This window comes from Xiphophorus maculatus, chromosome 10 (assembly GCF_002775205.1).
Source record: "Xiphophorus maculatus strain JP 163 A chromosome 10, X_maculatus-5.0-male, whole genome shotgun sequence".
Lineage (NCBI taxonomy): Eukaryota > Metazoa > Chordata > Actinopteri > Cyprinodontiformes > Poeciliidae > Xiphophorus > Xiphophorus maculatus.
This window is the reverse complement of record NC_036452.1, coordinates 8652792-8674517: the sequence shown is the minus strand read 5'-3', so window position 1 is coordinate 8674517 and position 21726 is coordinate 8652792. Positions and strand designations below refer to the sequence as shown.

Below are 21726 nucleotides of genomic sequence, written 5' to 3'. Positions count from 1 at the left end.
ACAAATAAAACTGACAAAAGGAAAAATGAAAAGAGCTTTACTTATGTGCTAAAAGGTTTTAGCTTAAGTTGTCTAGTTAAAACATACACTTTTGACACATGCCTTTTCAATGTGGGAAAGGAAAGAACAATTAATAATTTTCTTTTTTTCTTTGGTATTTCTCAGGATATATTTTACCCAACGGTTCTGCTTATTATGCACAGGAGTCCACCAGGAGTTCACCAGTAGGTTTCAGGGGCTCGAAAGTCAATCTGCAAATATCAAAGAACCCACTCATGCTTCTCCAGTCTTCCTGGAGTGTGACTCACCATTGAGCCGCACGAATAGCCTGCCAAAGTGACAAGGAACTGCATTTAGGCTGAAAAATCACTCTAACTGTCTCTGCTGAAGGGAACTTGTATTTATGAATTGGAGCTCAATTCCATTTCAGTTTGAAGTTTGAGGATAACGACTGTCACAAAAGAGAAAGGAAAATGCTCAATAGAGAACTCTTTTTCTAGAATGCAACTGTTCAACCCCGAAAAGAAGAATTTGCACAAGCTAATGAAAATGTTGTGAGCTGTAACACTGGTGTGCATAATGAAGGAATGTAAAATGCTAAAGCTGAAAGTGAATGAGTCTACTTATTGTTCCTGTTTGCATATAGGCACGACTAGCTCTAGCTAAAAGCCACTGCTTTAAATCTTGTGGTGTTGCATAGGATCTTTTTTATTGTGTATTGCCATGTGTATTGCTTAGAAATTTGGTTGTTTATCTACTGAGGAAAATTAAGTTAAGGAAAGTACAATATGATGATATACAACACATCATTTAGCTCTAAAAAGTCACTTCGACTTCGACCTTCCTTTATATTGAAAGGAAGGTCAAATTACTGACTTACTGTCAAATTGTTAAGCACTCAGTCATTTAGCTTATACACTGAGAAAGAAATTACTGTTCAGCTCATAACTGTGCTGTCCATAGTTAGCTACAAGAGGAGTGTTTGACATGAGTGGTTATAGATTGTATTATTACCATGATTCACAGACATAGTAGTTTGTAATGAGATGGAGGAAATTTGTCTTCTTCACCTATTTATTTTCACAAAAGTCACCCAATCTGTTTCCAGCATAGAATATAATTTGGACGAATAAGAGCACTCTTTTTTTTTTCCATTTTGCGTATGCAAAAAAGTAGCCACACAATCAGTGACTGCTTACAACTTTACAACAAAATCTTTTGTTGAAAAAGAAAAACCAATGGCTCAGTTATGTTTAGCATTTTTTAGACTTAGATTTTCAGGCTCTAAGATATGATGATAATAATTCATAGCCATCATAATAAATGTTCCTCTGAAAATACATAGTGTGCCCAGTATTTGTAGACGGGTCAGATTTGAGAAAGTAAATTTAAAATCAACCTGTTATTCTAATAATACTCTTCTATCTTCAAAGAAGACTATAAATAAATGTCTCTGAGTGATATTTTAATATTGTAGCAGGTTCCCCTAAACACCATTAAAGAAAGACATGTCAATTTCCTGCAGTGAGTGACCTATTGTTCCTTTTCGGTTGACAGCAGTCTCCTCTGCAACACATTGGTTTCTGAAATAAAATCACCTCAGGTCTGTCCTGGTGAAAACCAGCCAGTCCATCTGTCTGAGCTAAGATGAACCATAAATGAACTAGTAATGGCCAACATAAGAAAATAATAAGGGAAAATAATGAAGAACAGCACAATTACAAACTATTTCAAACCTGCTGATTAAAAAGCAAGACTTCTATTTGAAATGTCAACATCAAAAATAACTAAAATATTTCTGCTTTAAAAGCCAAAATTGTATGCATTCATTTTACTTTCAGCTTTTTTTGTACAAATTGCACATGTAAATATAAGCTCAACCTTTGCCTTTCTTTGTTTAAAATAGTGTCTTACACCTGTCTCTTCAAGATTGTGCCTTGAAGAGACAGCTGTGTCTCCCCCCCAGGTCAGACCTGTTCGCTGGCTGTTTCTGCATGTGGCCCCTTGCCTGTAGTGACAGGCAAACACACAACATGCATACTAATGTGGTCTCAGATAGTCCTACTGAAGCCTGGCGCCCTCCTCAAGCCTGATCTTAATATAACCTTCTCAGCATGTGCTTCATCAACAATGTCCACCTCATCAGCTGGACAGGAAATATGAATGGACTGTCAAAATCACAGCATCAGTGTAACCTTTCCGTGTTTTGTGACACTGAATTTACCCTGATGAGGCCAAACCAGAAACAGAGACAAACCCAGAGCTCTTATAAAACGAACACAGGAGTCTGGACTAAACCTCCACACACCAATCACCATAGATGTTTTCAGGATGAGTTGTTTCATTTCAATCCATTCTATTTGACATAATGCCTAAAAACAGCAATTTTAACCCTGAATAATATTAGAAAGTTGGTAGTAATACAGATATAATATAGAGTTTTAGGAGAAGCAGTCCTTTTTATTGTATGAAATAATACATGTAAACTTTTAACCTCTAAGCAGTTCTCATCTCTTTCAAAAACCTTATAGATTATTTAAAATGCTACAAGTGAACTTTCAACTTTGTTGTTTTCCAAAGCCTTTCCAGCTCTAATGTGTTCTTCTGAAACTCCACCGAAAATCTGCTCTCAGATGGAGATTACTAATTATATCACTGCTGAAGTCAAAAGATTTTACTGAGTTAAGTGGGCAAAATTATTTTTATTGCTAAAAAGAAAGGAAAATTAAAACATTACTTTATTTTCAATTCAAAGTCAGTATTTTGTGTTCATCTATCAAATAAAATCACAATCAAAATCGCTGATCTTGTAATTTCACAAGACCTAGGTGTGAATACTTTGTCAAGGGACTGTACATTTATTAAAGCAGTGCACTGTTGTGTTGTCAAAACTTGTCGCATTCTTTTACAGCTGACACGATCACAGATAGATTAGATAATGGGCTGCTGTCTGCGACGCCAGCAGCAGAAGGATGACAAGTCATATACAGATGATCAGTAGAAAGTTGTTTGAGTGTGGTTGAAAAATAGCTCCTCACGTGTCATTCTGATCATTCTAGAGCTGCTTTGACTAAAGTGATGCATGAATGAGGAGCTGTTCAATGATGCAGAAATGAACAGGGTCTATGTGTCATGGTTCTTGACGCTCTAATTTCCAAATGCTCTGGGCTGGTTTTATCAAGGAGCAGAGACTAATCATGAGGAAGAAAGAAATGGAAAAATGGGAAGCCTGATAAACACTGAAAAAAAAAATCTTTGTTGTCTACTTAAAATCCCAGAGCATAAAAGGTACATTCATTTTATACTATCAAATAAAATTAACAAGCAAAACTGTTCACCAGCTATATTTCCAGCAGTAACCGATAAAGAAACCACAAACCTCAGTGGTCGGTGTGATTAAACCCAACTAATCTGACATTATTCACAGAGCAACATAACAAATCATTTTCTTATCTCTGAGTAGCCATTTGCAGCTTGCAGAATAAAACATAATTAAAACATTTTAGTAAAGGAAGCAGTGAAAAGAGGGTGATAAAGCACAACAAAAGGCACATTTCCTGGGGGGATTCATCACTCAGTCCAACAGCTATGATCATTCCATTACAGTTAAGCTGAAAATCAGCTGTTTCCCAGCAAAGAAATTAACCAGCTTGTCTCCAGAAATTCTCCCTAACGACATTATAAGCCCCTCTCTGTGTTCCAGTGTTTGATAAAATTTCAGTTTGACATATATTTTGTGCTTTTTTTTAAAACTTCATGTCAATAAAAAACATTTACATTTGAGAATTTTATTCCTTCTCACGCCTTATTTTTCTATAAGACTATTCAATGTGAAACTGGAGATCTTGACAAGTCATTACTTGGAAGCCATGTTGTATTTATAGTAGTTATAATAGGTGTAATGAAAACAGACATAAAGACTTTATACATCCATTTGCTAAACCCTGTCTGTTTCAAGCATGAATTATTGACACAGCAGAGCAGTTCTGATTAATGTAGCATGTGCAAGAACTATTAAGTCTATGAAACCATAAAATAATAGTTGAATTAAATTATGTTTTAGAAGTTCAAGATAACTTTAATACATCTTAAATACCATAATCAACTGGGAAACAATATATCAAGGCCAAATCCTCAAAGCCCTTACTGCTACTAGTCAATCCATGTAAGCTATGGATTGACTTCATAGCCTACATCATTTCTGTAGGCTATGAAGTCAATCCATATAGACAGTAACATCTTTATCTTTTTCAAAACATTTTATTCAAAGTATAAAAATCAGCTATTAATTATTGTGATTTTTTTTAAAAAAAAACATTTACCCCACAAAAACATATTAATGTTGAGGAAAAAAAAAGAAAGACATAAATTAACACCAGTTAATGTCAAATTTCTGTATGAACCCAACAGGTAGTGCTTTTATTTTGAAAAAACTATTAGTGTCTTTGTAATAATGTCAGTAACACTTCAGAATCCCAAATTGTCCACTCCTTCACTGTATTGGTTCAGGTTTAGAGGATCATACTTTGAGGATTGTTTTTAAAATGATAAGAAACCTAACACTGAATCAACATTTAAAAACCAGTCACAGTCTGATGTAGCATAAAATACACTTTGGTAAAACAGAGGAGACATTGAAACGTTGTCGCTTCAAGTCACGTTAACACCTAGCGCTTTACTGTTACTCCTGATCACACGGGGCAAAGATTGCTAAAAGTGATTCAAGTCCCAGACCTACAACCTGGGTCAAGTTGAAAGATTTTCATTATGCAACTTAATGAAACTCCGGTCTCCATCCTTGTTTCAGAGTTACAATGATGTTTTGGGTTCAGGCAAGATAGGCGCAACATTAGCAAATTTTTCTGACAATGGTGTAAATGGTGTGGTTCTGCAGAACTTTGTGATGGGTTGAGGAAATATTTTATCATTCTGGATCAGGTTTTGCAGTAAATTTGTCCAGGAGGACTGGAATCGGGATCTATTCCTTGGCCTTCACAAACCTTTGTACCCTTTGTGCATTTCAATATTTTAGAGCACAGCCAACAGTGCTGTGATTCAACTTAAACTGAACAATTGTCTTTCAGCAGGAAATCCCTAGAAACCCTCATCAACTCAGTGGGTGTCTGGAGTGGATGAATGTAATACTCAGCCTGCATCATTCAGGAAGCTTTCCAGGAGGTGCACATTCGGTAGAGAGTGCATTACTTTAAGCAGGCTTTCATCATTTTCTTTTATCTCAGTGACATTCTCACGATTGAAAAAGTTGGGTTTAAAATACTTTTTCTACTCATCTGCAAAATAAGAGCCGATAAATCATTATTTTTGTCAGACTTCCTTCAAAGACGTGTGCAGCAAATTCCTTATTATTGAACGGTGCAGAAGAAAATTATTCCTAATTTTACCTCGATTCTACTGGCATCTCAGTGTTGAACCTGACATTTTCTAATCTATAGCAACTATATACAGAAAAGACCAGCATGAACCAAATTGTCTGTCTATTTGTCTCTCTCTCTCTCTCTCTAGAAATCTATATAGATATCTATATATAGATATCTATATAGATTTCAATATATAGATATCTATATTTATATCCCACATGTCATTACTCATCACATGAGTATATCACATCTCCTAGCACTATATAGCAGACTATGCATGGTGTTGAATACAGTGAGTCAAAATAACCACTGAACTTTCCAAACTGCTCTATCTTATCTATATCTATCTAGATGTCGATATACAGTATATATATATATAGACATCTAGATCTATATATAGATCTATCTATCTATATACGTATATCTATCTATCTATATATATATATAAATACTGTAGATATAACTATATATATACTGTGTATATATATATATATATATATATATATATATATATATATATATATATATATATATATATATATATATATATATATATATATATATATAAACTCCCTCCCACATTTCATTACTCATGTGATGAGTAATGACATCACATCTCCTAGCACTATATAGCTATATAGACTATCCATGGTGTTGAATACAGCGAGTCAAAAATAACCAATGAACTTTCCAAACAGCTGCTGTCTCCACCACTCTATGCAGCTGTGTGATTCACATTTATTTACCACTAAGTAGCATTTAATAACACCTCAATACAGCGACACTTGTGAGCAACTTTTATTCATAAGTATTTCTTTAAAAGTATATATAAAATTCAGCCGTTGTAAAGCTTTTGTGATTTTAGAAATGAGCCTATGATATGTTATCAACATCATATGCTTTTAATATAACTTAGTTGCATGAATGTGCAAACCCTTAAATTAACACTTTGACAAAGAAAACATCTCGAATTTAATTTTAGCATTTAGTCTTGAATTGAAGCTGAGATTTTAACATGGGTGTGTACACTTTGAGTCACTGTGTAAATAAAATAACATGTTTTTCTGTGGCGGTATAAAAGTGGAGTAAGTGGCACATAGTAAAGTGCTAGCTGCTTTCAATAATAAGGAACATACTCATGGGGCTTGAGGGTTGTCTGGAGGGTCATTTTTAGCCATTTTCACATCCTGATTGACTGCAACCTAATCTGAGCTGCTCAGTCAACTACAAAACACACAGTGTGGGGTAACAGGCTCCTGCAGCCTTACACTGGGAATCCCAAATGAAAGAAATACAAGGGAAACTATTATGTACTTATTGCCAGCCACACTGAACAAAAGAACTGAGTTTGCAAACACTTGAGAAAAAAATAATGCTGAATAGGTTCTTAGCCATTGAAAGACATCCAAAACATGTTTGCTGCACTACTAAAATATTCCAACTTCATGCTTGCATCACTAGAACGGAGGGAGTTTGGGAATCTTTCAAAATTAAGTCATCAAAAATATCTGCTGAAGAGGCCCGAATAGGTTCACAGGTGTAATGACTTTAGTTTATTTCATACAAAAACTCAGCATTTTCCTGCACCCCAGATGAGGCTAAGCCACATGGTGTCCTGATACTTCAAAGAAAGGAACTCTGTGAGAAACTGAAACAAATAATGCAAGCTCTCCAAAAAAAGGAGCCATATTCAGACCTTCCTACAGGATGCCAAGAGCATTAAAGAATCAATTTATTCCTGGCTGCAGTCCAAATAAAAAAATGTAGCCTTGTCATCATATTTAACAATGAGCAGGAGGGAGACCTGAAGGAAGAGTAAAAATTCAATACAAGTGCCATTAAATAAATAAGCCTTCAGAGCCTGCCATGATTTTGTATGCATGCCTTTTTCTGACTGTGCTTGCTGGGATATGCAAAGAGCATTATATCAGGTAATAATTCATTTCTAAAATGGCATGCTCAGCTGTGTGCTGCATCTGTTTACTTACGTCCTGTCGTACTGTGCAAATATTGAGAGCATTTTCTCCTCCACAGCAAGAGTAAAACTGATGGTGGAGGTGCAGAGGCCTCCTATATTTGTACAGTAAATGCGGGATTTGTTCAGAAACAGCCTCGGACTGAGCAGGTTCTTTCTGTTAAAGGAGAGTTTTTTGTCTCCACAGTTGCTACATGCATGGTCGGTATGAGGCATCGTTGTAAAGTCACGAACACAATGCAAGCGATTGTTATCGCTATGTACTCCTCCAGGAGAAACAAATGCCGCAAGTCAGTGACTTAATGCAATCTGCTGGGTTTCGTTACACATAAAAACTTTTCAAAGAAACTGAACTGAATTAACAACCACCTTACTGTTTTGAGGCAGCCAAAAAAGTAGCAAGAAGAATACCGAGCTCTGTTTGCTCAATGTGTCACGGGGTCGTGCTTGGCTTCACACTGAAATGAGGCTCTCCATATTTACTGTGAATCAGCGACCTTCAAAATGTCAGGAAGGTCATGGAGACAACAGGGTGATTTGAAATCAAAGGAAATAGGAGTCTGACATCACACTGTCCGAAATGGACAGTTGTGTCTTGGTGGACACCAACAACCAAACTGTGAATGTATACGAGCATAGATTATTAATATATATTTTTTTTATTTCACTTCTTTTAGCTCTAAAGGAACAATTAGTCAAATTGGTTTTTACAAACAAGGTTATTAACAGAAAAACCTGAACCAAGTCTTTACAAGCATGATTTGAAAATTGCTCCAGTTCCGTTTTAAAAGAAAACTGATAAGTATTTCATGGATCTCTGAAAACTACTCAAAATAATAAAATGTTTGGCTGAAATGCACACCTAAAAGACTTCTATGTAAATATCTGTAATTGTGCCATAAGTTTGTGCTGAAATTTTTAATTTTATTTAGTGGGAACAGAATTACAAAGTAATGGTTTTAAGCCGAAGACAACTTTATTGTGTTACAATGCACAAATGATTACCAATTTAAAAATTAGGAGTTATGAGTTGGGAATGGAATATTTTCAGAGTTTTCTAAGTGGATTATTGCAGCAAACATAGAAAGATTTATCCTAGGAAATTAAGTACAAGGAGAACTAAATGAAACATGCTTCAATCAAATTGTTCAAATTCAAATTTGGGTGATTAAAGGTCAGCTCTGCTCTAAGTCAACTCACATGAGTCATATTTTTCTTGTTTGTTTCGCAAATTTGCAAACATGTTCTGAGACGTCTGTCCTCTACAAGACTTTTAGGTCTGTGGTCATCCAGGCTTACAGCTCTATACATGCAAACCAATGCACATAAAATCTGTTAAATCTGTCAGTTTATGTCAAAATCTTTACAAATAAATGTTTGAAAATGAAAACTGTAGCATGGATTTATGTCTCCAATAGGTTTTCTTCCAGGTGGGCCATGTATTTAGCTGTATTCCCCAGAGCATGGTGTTACCTATACCAACTTAGTTGTCTTTTCTCTTCTTTTAAGGGGGTGTAGCGTATTTAGATCATGTGCGATGTAAATGTTTCTTGTCAGGTTTGTTCCCAGGCCTTGACGGTGCTGGTAACTGTAAAATAAATTAATTGTCCTGTACTAGGGGTATGAAAGTAAAGGGGGCTTACATTTTTAAGGGTTTTATTTGTTTAAAAAAAGAAAAAGTGTTCTCGGTGCATGTGTTCGTTTCCTTCCACTTCCCAATGATATGCTGCTTCGTGAAGGTTGGTCACATAAAGTCCAAATAAACACAGACATTTATGGTTGTAAGGTGACAAAATGTGCAAAAAAGTTTGAAAGTTTAGCAAAGCACTGCAGTTCTCTTCCACTTTAAGTTACTATTATTATTTATTGTTTTAATTGTCTTTTAGTTGCAAAAGGTTAAAAGAATTAGACCAACAATGATCAGTCGTTCAAATATGTGCCTATAGTATTTAAATACTTTTTTTATGAATAGATTCTAAATATGCATTTACTTTAACTTGTTATTACCCTCTTGAAGACAGTAGCCTGACATTTGCCGTGTGACTGTTGCCACATTACTCTTATATTCAAATAACAATGATGACTACAGCACTCAGAAACAAGATCCTCCACTAAACCTTTGACGGTACTCAGTTTGTGTTTCATGTTGCATAGGTTGCACTGTAGCCACCTACAGCCTGAAACAGGATCCTTTGTTTGTTTGACAACGACCTCTGTACATTGCAGGCGATCTGATCTATCAGTGCAGACGATGTCCGTGTGGAGCTCTGAAAACAGTGCTGCTTATCCTTGAACCCGTTTGGGTCAAGCCCACCGGATCCTCATGCAACACCAGCTTACACGCCTATTTAGGATTCTCTTTGCGTTTTGCAGACTCTTTCATGTGGCGCAATTGAATTATTCTCATTAGACCAAAGCTGCATGTTCTGCCCTTCTATATATGAGACTTAAACTTTTTCTACAACAGCTTTCATTATTATTCAGATATTAAAATTCTCCACAATCAGAACACGCAGAGCGCAGCTCCAAATCCATCAGTGGCTTAGCCGTGATTTAAGCCACCCCTGGAAGCATCCCAAAAACTCTCACAGCGAGGCGTAAAGAGCTTACTGTAGGATGGGAGGGGAAGGATGTTTCCACCCACAACAAGCCATCACCCCCCTCTCTGCTGAAGTATCAGAATCCAGCCGACTTATCGCAAATGACAGACATACAATAAAAATTAAATATATTAGTTTTTCTTTCTCTGATATTTGTCACTGTGAGAGAAAACAATGGTGACATCTCACCTAACAGGCCCTTTGTGTTAAAATATAGATGCTATGTAAATGAGAGCTAAGGTTGCACTAGACTTTTTTCTTGTCCGTTGTTTTGACTGATGGGGTCCAAAGAAATCTCACTATCATCTATTTGTATTTTAAAATGATAATAATTATATTTTAAATATTATTAAACTTTTACTCAATTTAACTGATATTCAACTCAAATAAGCTGAAAAGAATTTACAACATGACATCACACATCAAGCAGGTGAATATACAGTACATAACTTTTTCTCCTCAGTGACAAAAGAAACACTGACTCTGGCTTTATATAAACAATAAAATTATGTGCCCCATTGTGAGTATTCAAATGTCTCAAGTGAGCTTCATTACGAGTCTATTGTTATGAGGTTTTGGACTGTTGCCTCGGACAGACGGCTTCCCATGGGGGTTTTGATATTGATCCTGAGGCTGAATTCACGCTCTACCGCCACACTGAGGACTAGAATTACAAGAGCCACTTCAGCCAAAGTTTTGAAATCAGATCACTTGTGCATTTGACGTGATCAGAAGGCAGCAAGACTCTCTGAACGAGGGGGTTCCTGATCCTGCAAGCACTCGTTTCAGCAGGAGAAAACCGCAACATAAATTCCTTCTGCACTGGGTTTTTATTAGCTTTAAGCTGGAATCATCAAAACTAACAGAAATAAATCACCATTTATTACTCTGCTGGTAAATAATAAAAATAATAGGAGTAGGATTAGGAGCTTAATCACCTTAATCACCATAATCACCTGAAAAAAAAACTTTTGATTATATTCTATGTGTAGAGTGTTTATTTTTAAGGACATTTGGATGTCAAAATCCATCTTTAAAAGTTTGTTTCATTTTTTCTAAGAACTACAACAAAGAGCTTGCTTGGTATCACGTATCACTCAAGTGTTACCTCAATTAAACCTTTTTCAGGAAGAGAGGTTAAAAGATCAAGATTTGCTTTGAAGAGTCTCAAAGTCTTTTACAGATTATTGTACAACAACATTTTTATCTATAATGGAGTATCATTTCATGGCAACCAAGAAGTTCATCTCATCAATCTCTTCACAAAATCAGAATAAGAACATTTAGGCAAGTCCTTTTTCCCTGGTTTTAAACCACAGTACTACTTTACGGAACTAATTAATGTGACTGACTAACATAGAAAAGGTTCAAATTAGAAAGAAATCTTCGTCTTGGCTGTTGGGACATGATAATTATCACACCTGATACCCACTGCTGTCCAAAACTAAAGCCATATTTGCTCAAAGAATTTGGCTTCCTGTGCACAAACAGTTCATGCAACTTTACACCTGCATCCGATGCAGAGATGACTTCTGCACACAAAAGCAAGAATTTGTTGCTTAAGGACCCTTAGTCCAGTTAACATAGTCAACTGTCCTAGCTTCTCTATTTTTTGTTGACTAAAGCATTCTTCTCCAAAACCAAAGACCTCTACTACCAGAAGTTACCTAAAATTATACAGAAGAATAGTAAAAGTAACACAAGTCCACTTTCAATTCTAGATTATTTTTAGTCTTAATTTTGGAGGGATGGATTAGTTTTTCAAAAATATTTCCATGTTTCTTTTGTTGTAGTTCAATAAATACTGAAATGGTGGGACCTGTGGTGTGTACCTGTAAATAGTGTAAATAGTTAGGGTTAGCTTTAAACAATTATAAGTCCTTATAAACCTGATCATTTATGCAATAAAACTATTGAACTGAAGTGAATACTTTCCTTCTTCCTTTACAGTGTTTTGTGGATCTAATGTCAAAATGTCAAGTCTTCTGCTGGTTCCTGTGTGAACCTGCGTTCTCATTCCTGCGTAAAGATTGCCGTCTGTGTTTTCTGGTAATCTCCAAAGAATGTAACTCAAAGTGCTTCTCCTTAACCTCTGTAAATATTATTTCAAAAATACACTCATCCAACAATAACAAGATTCTTGTAAGCACACAAAAAAGACCAATAGTTTTAACCCCACGATTAGTTCCAACACATGTTCTTTGGAAACATGAGTCTGGAAAAGTCTGGAGTTTTCACAGAGTTCTCAGTCAATTTATTCCCTTTTATAGATAATACAAACATTCCCAACTGTCTTTTAGCAGACATTTTTACACAAGACAGACTTTATAAAAAAACCAGAGTCACAGTCAGCAAGGAAGGAATGAAGGAAAGGAGGAAGGAGGAAAGGAGGGAAGGTCGTGTAAAGGAACCTTGGATCCAGGAATCTGCTTGATATGAGGAAAAGCCCTTTGCTTTCAATCCAGAGAGTCATGTCAAGTCTTGTTTGTTTCTCTTTTGAGAAAAACAGAGTTCAGAGAAAGACGACTTCTGCGTTTGCCTTTTTGTGGAGTGGTGAATGATTTAAAACAATTCTTTGGTTTTGACTCCAGAGAGAACAACAGAAGCAGCCAAATGACTTGAGCTTCACGTCTTTCTTTTTTTCCAGAAAGGCCATGACAAAACAAACCTGACAGCTGCTGTCTTCTGAAAATAGCGGCAGACACAGTGTAGAGGCGGGCGACGAGATTCTGCCGCGTTGTTCGTTCTGTGGTAAGGGGTGTCAGTTCCACACACAATCCTTTTGGCAACTGAGCCCACAGGTGGCAAACACCAACCCGTCTTTCTGACATGGCCACAAGCGAGTTGAAAGAATATCAGTTACGTACAACAACATTCAAACATCATTAACTCAAGCCATGATACCAGATAAAATGTCAAGCAAAAGAAAGAAAAACATGGCTTCACTTGGTGGAAAATGTGCATTAATGAAGCAATAACAGAGGTGAAGTGCGGCCATTAATTTATAGTAGAGCTAAACATTTTTTATCCAAGAGGCTGGATAGTGTTTACAATTTCTCCTTTCCTTTTTTTCCCCCACTACATGTAACGGCTCAGTGTTTGTTCCTCAAAGGTCCTCTGGCCGTCTGTTGGAATGACTTTCTGCCCCCCTCATTACTTGCTGTTTGTGTGAGTGATCCAAAGTGCCATTATGTCTTGCTGACAGAGGTCAAGGCAGAAGTTTGCTTTTTCAGTAAGCCAAGACGGCTCAAATGGGACGATCTGTATCATTAAGTCATCCACTGCAACACTTACGTTTTTCCAAACGCTACACGTGGGGACACGTCTATGTAGTTTTCCACATGCCAGGAGTGACTGCTGGTATAAATTTAGCTGTAAATACCTTTCTGCATGAGATTGGGTTGAGCTAAAACTATAGATATCTGCATCAATGTTAGATTTTTTCTCCAAATTAGTTTTGAGCTTATTACCATGGAAGTAGGCTCCTACCCTGCTGCTACTGATTACTTCCTCAATAACAGGAATGTTTGTTAAATCTGCAATTTCTGTGTGAGCTCTGACCAGTTTCCATAGTCTTGCTAATGAAAAGCACCCTTGGAACATAATGTTTCTAACACAATTTTCCAACTGTGGGGATGATATGATGTCCAGCAAAACTCAAAGAACATTTGTATTTGTACATAAATTAAATAATAAAGAGGTGGGATCAATATTGACCTGTAAATTTAATTTATTTACTGAATTCGTTGAAAGGTTGTGAGAATACAGAATGCATGACGCACTTTTCTGTTGTTTTTTGTTTAAAAATTTTAAAAATAATCTATAATTTTTCTTTCATTTTCTAACTGCGCATTTTTTGCGTTTTGTTCTATCAAGTACAATATCCCCCCAAAATACTCTGAAATGTGGTCTTGTAACGTGACAGAAAAAACTCTCACTACGTCATAAATTCTGAGATAAAAGAGGTTCCCCTAACCTCATTTAATAAATTGCCATATCTGGTCCCAAGTTATGATTCTGAGAAAACAATTACGACTGGCTATCAGGATCTTTTATCTAAGCATCTGAAAAACCAGAGACCAGATTGCAATGTAGGATTGAGGTCAAGTGGGTATCAGAGCAACATTCATGGAGTCACTAGAGTTGACAACAACAATGAGTTCTGTGCTACTGTTTCACTGTCTGCCTAAGTACAGCTGACTAATTATATTTTTATGAAAAGATTCCACCCGACTAAGAAAAGTGGCTACTGTGGTAAAGGGAAGAAAAAAAACACAGCTGAACCTTAGTTTAGTGTGCAAAGACTGCAAACCCAGTATGATCAGAATGCATCTCTCTTTTCCATTAATAGAAACTCGTTCTTTGGCCAGAATAAAAGCTCGGTGACATCCCTGCCCCCCAGCAGACGTCCAGAGGCAAGCACACGTGGACTAAATGTCACTCAGCAGGATTCCATCATTTAGGAAAAATCTTGTTTTCTTGCAGAATTTCCCAAACCCGGCCTCATTTACTCACAAACATCAGGCATGTGAATTCCTAAAAGCAGACTCTCAGTGGCAAAATAAACAGATGCATACAATTACAACAGACCTGTAAATCAAAATCACCTGTTCAGGCTACAGGACAAGAGCTTGTGAGCTGAGCAAACATCAGTGTAATGAGATTCGTGATAAATAGGAAGGGTGGTCTTCTATCATGTTAGAAGTGGCTGGGGGGAGGGGAAAACGCAATAATGCATAAACTGACAGATGGGATCTTTCTGTGTCCCCAATCTGGGGTAAACTAAGGTCTTATACGCTCATCATACTGCTGATTTGAAATGTACAGGCCTGAAATGTTCAATTTTATTTGAGTGTTTAGGAGGCAGAGGTTTGACCTCCTGCAAAGAGACGTCACAGAACTAAAAGGTCAACAGGAAGTGTTCTCGCTGCTAATCAAACACACCTAAAGGGAAGGTCTGATCTTTTATAATCTACTAAGAAGTAAGGTCGGCTGGGGAAATGAACATCAGGCCTCTAGGACGTTCATGGGGCAGCTTGCACCTGCCTGTCACTCAACATTCACTGTCAGAGGTAAACACCTGCGTTTACAATACCGCTCATTTATTTGTGGCACAGTGTGTACTCACATTTGGTTGTAATGAGTCATGCTGCAGTTGCTTCAGCTTGACATAATGTAAAAAAAATAAAATAAAATAGTTGGAAAATTCTCATGAACAAAAACGGCTGCACACATGGTTGATGGTTTCAGCAAAGACAAAATTCTGTTTTGTGACTTTAACATGTTTCCAGCACTATATACTTTGTGACTTCTCTGGCATGCTGGATGTAAATTTCAGGGCCAAATCCTGATTAATGGTGATCCCTTCTTGTTTTTTATTTGTTCTCAAAGATGATCACAATGTGCTCAACTTAATGCTCTCTTTGTACTTAAAGGTGGTTAATTTTTAAGTAAAAAATCCAGTCCTTTTGCATACCGAGCAGATTCATTTGTCAAATTAAAAGTATATTTTGAATAAAAATATGGATAACAACCTTTAAGCAAGTATTAAACATACCTTTCATAAAAACCTACATTGTTTAATAAAAATCTTTTTTTTTATCTGATATAATATTCTTATCTTAAATGTCTCACACTTCCTGTTACAAATCTTTCCACAGTTACTCCACACCAAACTCACTCACTCATGTTCTTCTGGACCTTGCTTTGAGCAAGTAGAGGAGGCCATCTTCCCCCCAATTTTTGGAAATGTCATTTTATGCTGCAGCATTAACAGCTAATTTCTCTGGAAATAAATTTCCACATCCAGCCCCTGAGAAACAACAACACTGCACCAAGCTTTCCACTTACCACACTACATGTTGACATCTATAAGACTCCCCTGGACAGAGAAGAGTGATTCGTCTCTCCAGAGATAACGTCTCTACCACTTAAGTCCAATTTCTAGTGTGCTTTACACCACTGCATCCAGTGCTTTGCACTGATCTTTGTTTGGTTGTAGCTGTTTGGCCAGTCCATTAATACTTGGAGCTTATATGAAGACCACACAAAGTCTGGAAGCCTATAGCCATTATCTCTGCAGAAAATATAATGTGCAGACAGTTGATGACTGCTTCACACTAGTAAGTGTCCACTGCGCTGCGGTTTCATCAAGTGCATTAAATGAATTCACGCCCACTTGCTGCCAAAATTAAGAAAGCTCTGCATTGGCAGCACATAATTTGGCAGCACAGTTGTCGACCAGGAAAAGTCCGCCCTGATTCTTGCTCAGGACTCCTCGACTCCCTGAGGTCTTCTTTACTGTGAGCTTCTCACTCTGAAGTTCTCAGCGATCCAGAACACTAAGCATCAGTTATCTGTTTTACATCAGTCAGCAAACTAATATCTTTAGCAAAGTCAGACATGTTTATGACATTAAAGTAGCAAAATGAAATTAGTTTTGTGAAAATCTGAATAAAGAAACTATGTTTAAACTTTAAATATAATGAAATGCTTTGCAAATAATTTCACATGCATCAGACCTCTGTACCCTGTACTCAAAGTGCACTGTTAACACACGCACACAAAACCCTGCAATATTTGTGTTGCTGACAAAATTTTGGCCTTGACTTTTAGTGCAAAACAGATGTGGTTTAAACATTGATGAGATTTTCAACTGCTACACAATATTTGGAAAGATTGAATGTTTGAGCTGATGTTTTGGGATTTTGTCATTAGTTTTCGTATTTGTTGCTGGGAAAGCTTCTGAGTCATTATGATTATGGTCATTTGGGAACAAACGGTTGCCTGTGGAGTACAGGTGCAGTTCAAAATTTAGAAGATCATTAAAAAGTTAATTCATCTCAACAATTCAACTCCAAAAGTGAAACTCATTTCTCAGAAAACTCACCCCAGAGAGATAAATATCAAGTGCTTATTTCTGTTTCAGCAAATCAAAAGCCAAGTTCCAGTTTCAGTTTCAGGAAGGGAGAAAAGGAGGAAAGACACAGAGGAGAGGAAAATATGAAAGGACAAAAGAACAGAAGTAAATAAGGAAAAAAGACAACAAGAAGAAAAAAATGAAGACAGATGAACAAAAGAAAGTCAAAATCTAAAAATACTTCCATACTCATTTATTTTCTATGCTTCTCAAGACTTGGAAAATCATTCAATCAAATTCCATAGGAAACCTCCTAAACTTCGTTCAATAACTGTGATATCACTGCACTTGATTGACCAGCAAGATTAGCAGATCAACCCTCCACAGACAATCTCTGGGCTATTTTCAAAAACAATAGAGATTGTCTCCAATAATGGACACTGGCTGAAGGGAGCTTGGTTTCATTAATCCTAGTAGAACCATATTACGATCATCTCCAAGCAAAACCCCATTGATGAAGTAATTATTGCATCATTCTCTGTACAGTACATGGACACACACAATGTTTTTGTCAGTTGTAAGCCATAAACAGATAAAAACAAATAAAAGTGCTCTGTGATGTAAATTTATACACATTAAGTTTTACTTTTTTAACTGGATCACTAAAATAAACAAACTTCTCAGGTTTTTATTAAGCTGCACCTGTATCTGTCCTTGGTGACACCCTAGTTTTGACCAAGCTCAAGGGACATTTCTACATAAGAGTAGCTGAAAATAAGAGTAGCTGAAAACAGTCGGGTATCATTTTCTCTGTTCAGACCTGGTGTTATCATGTGTCTAAGGTGAGCCAACCCCATGTAGACTGCTTTAGTTACATGTGTTCACACCTGGCATTACAATGCAATCTGAGTGACCATTTATAATTTGGTGGAATCAGATTTATTACAACAAAGTGAGCTTCTCGGAGCAAACAAACAAAGCACTGCTATGTTTTATTCACTCCTATTTTGCATGTTTAATTGCTGAGAGAGAGCTTTTCAAAAGCAACTAAAATGTTTATGATTTAATTTGTTTTCTATTCTCTCATTATTTATTTCTATTAAACTTTGGTTGTATTTTATTAAAGTAGCAAAATACTACAATTATCTAAATGAGTGATTTTACACACGAGAGGAAGCATTAAAGACATAAAAAGACTGATGAGCACAAAGAAGGAAGGAAACAATAAAATGCCAGAAAAAGAAGGAAAGAATTGAGAGAAAGGAAGAAGCAAGGAAGGAAAGATAAATGACACAAGGAAAAAAGGGAAATTGAAAGATCAAAAGAGGAATCAAGCCTGGAAATACAAAAACTTTCAATACACTTATTTCCATGCTTATACAGACCTGGAAAATGCTGAAAAATTCAGAAGTGTACAGACTTTCCAAAAGTGTCTATTAACCAGGTTAGAAATTAATTATTATACTCATTTAACTTCAACTGACAAACAGAACTGATACACAAAAATTATCCTTCTCAAAATCTTATTTTTATACCAAACAGGCAAACAATGGTTTAAGTTGCTTGCAAACATCAAGGAAAGGTATTTAAGATTCTGTAATAGCAGAATAACAAACGCACAGAAGGACACGCAGATGCAACACCAGCAGATTACACTATTCCCCCTTTTACTTAAGCCAGCTTGCTCTTACTTCCCCAATACAACTGCCTCTCAGATGGCCTGAAAATAGGCTTTAATGTGTGCCCTAAAAAGGCAGAAAGAGAAAACACACATCTGCTGTGTTTAGGTAAGCTGCAGTTGCTATGGTTACAGATGAGCACTAGCTAAACAGTTGTGTGTCAAATCATCGTTGAACTAGAGCGCTTGAGCTGCACATTCACACATTTACTCACACAGAAATTCTCGAATTGAGATAAGCTTTTATTTTCAGAAAAATATGTTAATATAATGAACACTAAGCTTAAGCATAATTTCCATCGGCTCAAGCAGCCCCAAATTTGGGTCCAGCAGCACTTCTGCTATCAAGATCAGTATAAGCATATGTTATACAATAATCAATATAGGCATATTGCATATCTATGTAACAGGCAAAAGCTCATCTAAATGATAACAATATTTTCTACCTCAACAACACCCAGCTCAAACACAACGCAGCTTTATGGAAAAAATAATAATTAGACACTAATTAGATGCTAACAACTCACACACAGCGCAACACAATCCTACCTACACAAACTACCAATCAGATCAGACCCAAGCTCTGCTGTTTCCAACAATACCAGAATCACCATACTATGTGCAAAACTCACTCAACCAGCAGCCAAAGAAGACAAAAAAAAAAACATTGCTAATTTCACAAAGCTAAAAACATAAATTTAGTCCTACATGGATTATGTCTCTGTCATAATCTATGTTAGAGTAAATATTTCCATTCAGGTCTTATAATTCATTGTCCTTGTGTCACACTGATGCGATTCCTCACTATTTTCAACTTTTCTGTTTCCTTGGATACCGCCTATACACTCAAAGGGTCGTTCCTTCACTTGCACGCAGTTGCAGCTTTCCCTCATTTAAGCAAATTCATTTTAGCTCGTTGTGATTGGTGAATGATGTTGCTACGGTATTTTGTAATCCCCCCTGATTCTATTGGCTATTGGATGTGTCAATCACCCAATCAACCAATGGGCTGCAGATAATCTGCCCTGAAGGTTTGGTTTTATGACTCAATGCTCTATGGTTCTATAACCAGAGCATCCAGGGCTGTACGTTTTAGTAGTACTTCACTCTTATATTGTTTCAAAAACCATTGTTATTAATTACAAATAATATTTATAGCAAGATATAAGCTGGGGAAAAAATAGAAAGAAAAAAAAGAGAAATTTGTAACTGCACACATGGTGCCAAAATGGCACATTTGGAATGTTCTCCTGGAATTTTATCAACCAATACCTTTTCAAAAGATCTGTGCTTCAAATTTCTTTTCTTTATGAAATTTTGTACAGTTAGTGGTCAGAACATGTACTGTGAATTGCTAGAGGTTCTGAATTTCAACTGCATACTTTCAAGGAAAATCCACATTGCATAATGTATTCTACTAGAATTTATTATTTTTATTTTTTATTTTTTACTGTGTGCCATATGTATTTGTTCTTACTCAGTAATACAAATGTTGATTTTTAGACCTCTACAGTATTCTCTGGAATATTACCTTTGTTTTGATACCAGAACCAGTCAAATGCACCTTGTAATTCTTGAGATATATGGAATTCGTTTTGGAGGGTGTCATTTTTCAGAACGCTAAAAAAAAAAAATTAAAAAAAAGAGACCTGGTGTTCAAGGGGTTTAAATTTAGTTGTTGCTTTAGCAGATTATTGCACAAATGAGTCCCTTAATAAGGAAATTATCTTCTCAAAACAACACTTCCAGATGACATAAAGAGTGTGAAAATTATGATCTATTAAAATACTTATACAGTACATATTCCATATTATATGTTTTAAATGAACATTCTTCTTTAGTAGTCATAGATTTTACTTTTCATTTTAACATTTTATAAACTATAATATTCTGTAACAGTTGTCTGTACTTCTTACCCACCGTTGAAGAGCAACAACTTCTGTATGCTTGCCAAAGAAATAAATGTTGCACCACATTTAAAAAGACTGAAAGAAATTGGAATCAAGGCTGAAGTACTGCGGCAAATCTTGGCATGGTGCTCCCACTTATTCCATTTTATTTCATCACCCATGAGTCTTCCAGTCTGTATGGCCAAAATCATCAAACACCTTCAAGATTAAATTATGACATTCAGCTTCTTAACTAGATGTCACCAAAAAGGTTTTTTTTTTCAGCCAAACTCAGGAGAGTTTCTTGCAATGCAATATAAAGATAATAAGATAAAGTCGTGGCGCCACAAACAGTTTGACAAACCAGGCACTATCATATCACAGATGCAATTTTGAAATTACGTCCTCCAAAGCAAATATGTCTGTTTATCTCTGCTGTCTGCAGACTTTATAGAGGGTATGACCTTAATACACTCCCTAAATCTCTTTCCTGGCAAACAAGATATACAAGTCAACAGTTTACAGGATAAAAAATTAAAAGCATGTCCAGTTTGCTCACCTAGAGCCCAGGCACAGCATATCTTATGATAATCATGATTTCTAGCGAATCAAAAACACAGCAAGAACTCAACACTGGCAGGTTGTCACAACAAAATCCTGGGGTGATAGTGATTATCTGTCAAGAATCATTTGAATAACCAAGCAACAGTCTGCTCCTGAAGTGACAAAAGATGCTGGAAGGGTCTGAACTCACCAGGACTCTTCCCGTCAGCGTCTGAGCGGATATCATGACTCCGGCCCAGTCTTTCACCGACGTCATCCAGCCCACCTCGCTCGCCGCAGCGTCCTCTTTGTCTGTACGCTTAATGCCATCGCCCGTCGTGATCCGGTGTACGACCTGAAAGGAGATGCACAGTTAGGACTTCGCCATTGAATTTGAAACTTATAAAAACATGTAACTAGAAACAATCTCAAAGAAAAGCATTCTGCTGTTTGGTAATTTTTGGTTTATGTAACGTTTTATGCGGTTCTTTTAGTTGTCCCCTCTGTGAAAACCAGGCAATGTGAACGAAATAAAGTGTATTTCAGCACATTTCAAATCAATCCTACATCAGATTTTTTATTCTCAAATTGACATCCACTGTAATCTTTCATACTCTACTTTATGGAAATATACAACTCCATTCTGATCTAAAACCGTAGGGTTGCCCATAAACCTTCTGGTTTTATCAGGGATCATAATATCTGATAAATCAACAGATCATAACATGGTTTATAATGAAATAAAAAACTAAAAATAATATCTAAGAATTTTAATAAATTATGTTAGCTTACAATCTTTATCTG

General features: G+C 36.3%; 1 protein-coding gene across 12 annotated transcripts in view; it reads right to left on the bottom strand.

The window, feature by feature from the left end:
* LOC102225404 (calcium-activated potassium channel subunit alpha-1-like) overlaps positions 1-21726 on the bottom strand; it is a 97359-nt gene that overhangs the window by 58742 nt on the left and 16891 nt on the right. For all 12 annotated transcript variants that reach the window (XM_023340865.1, XM_023340861.1, XM_023340859.1 and 9 more), the window contains exon 2: positions 21134-21277. In XM_023340865.1, the coding sequence (XP_023196633.1) occupies positions 21134-21277 (144 nt within the window). The remainder of the gene's footprint in view (positions 1-21133; positions 21278-21726) is intronic.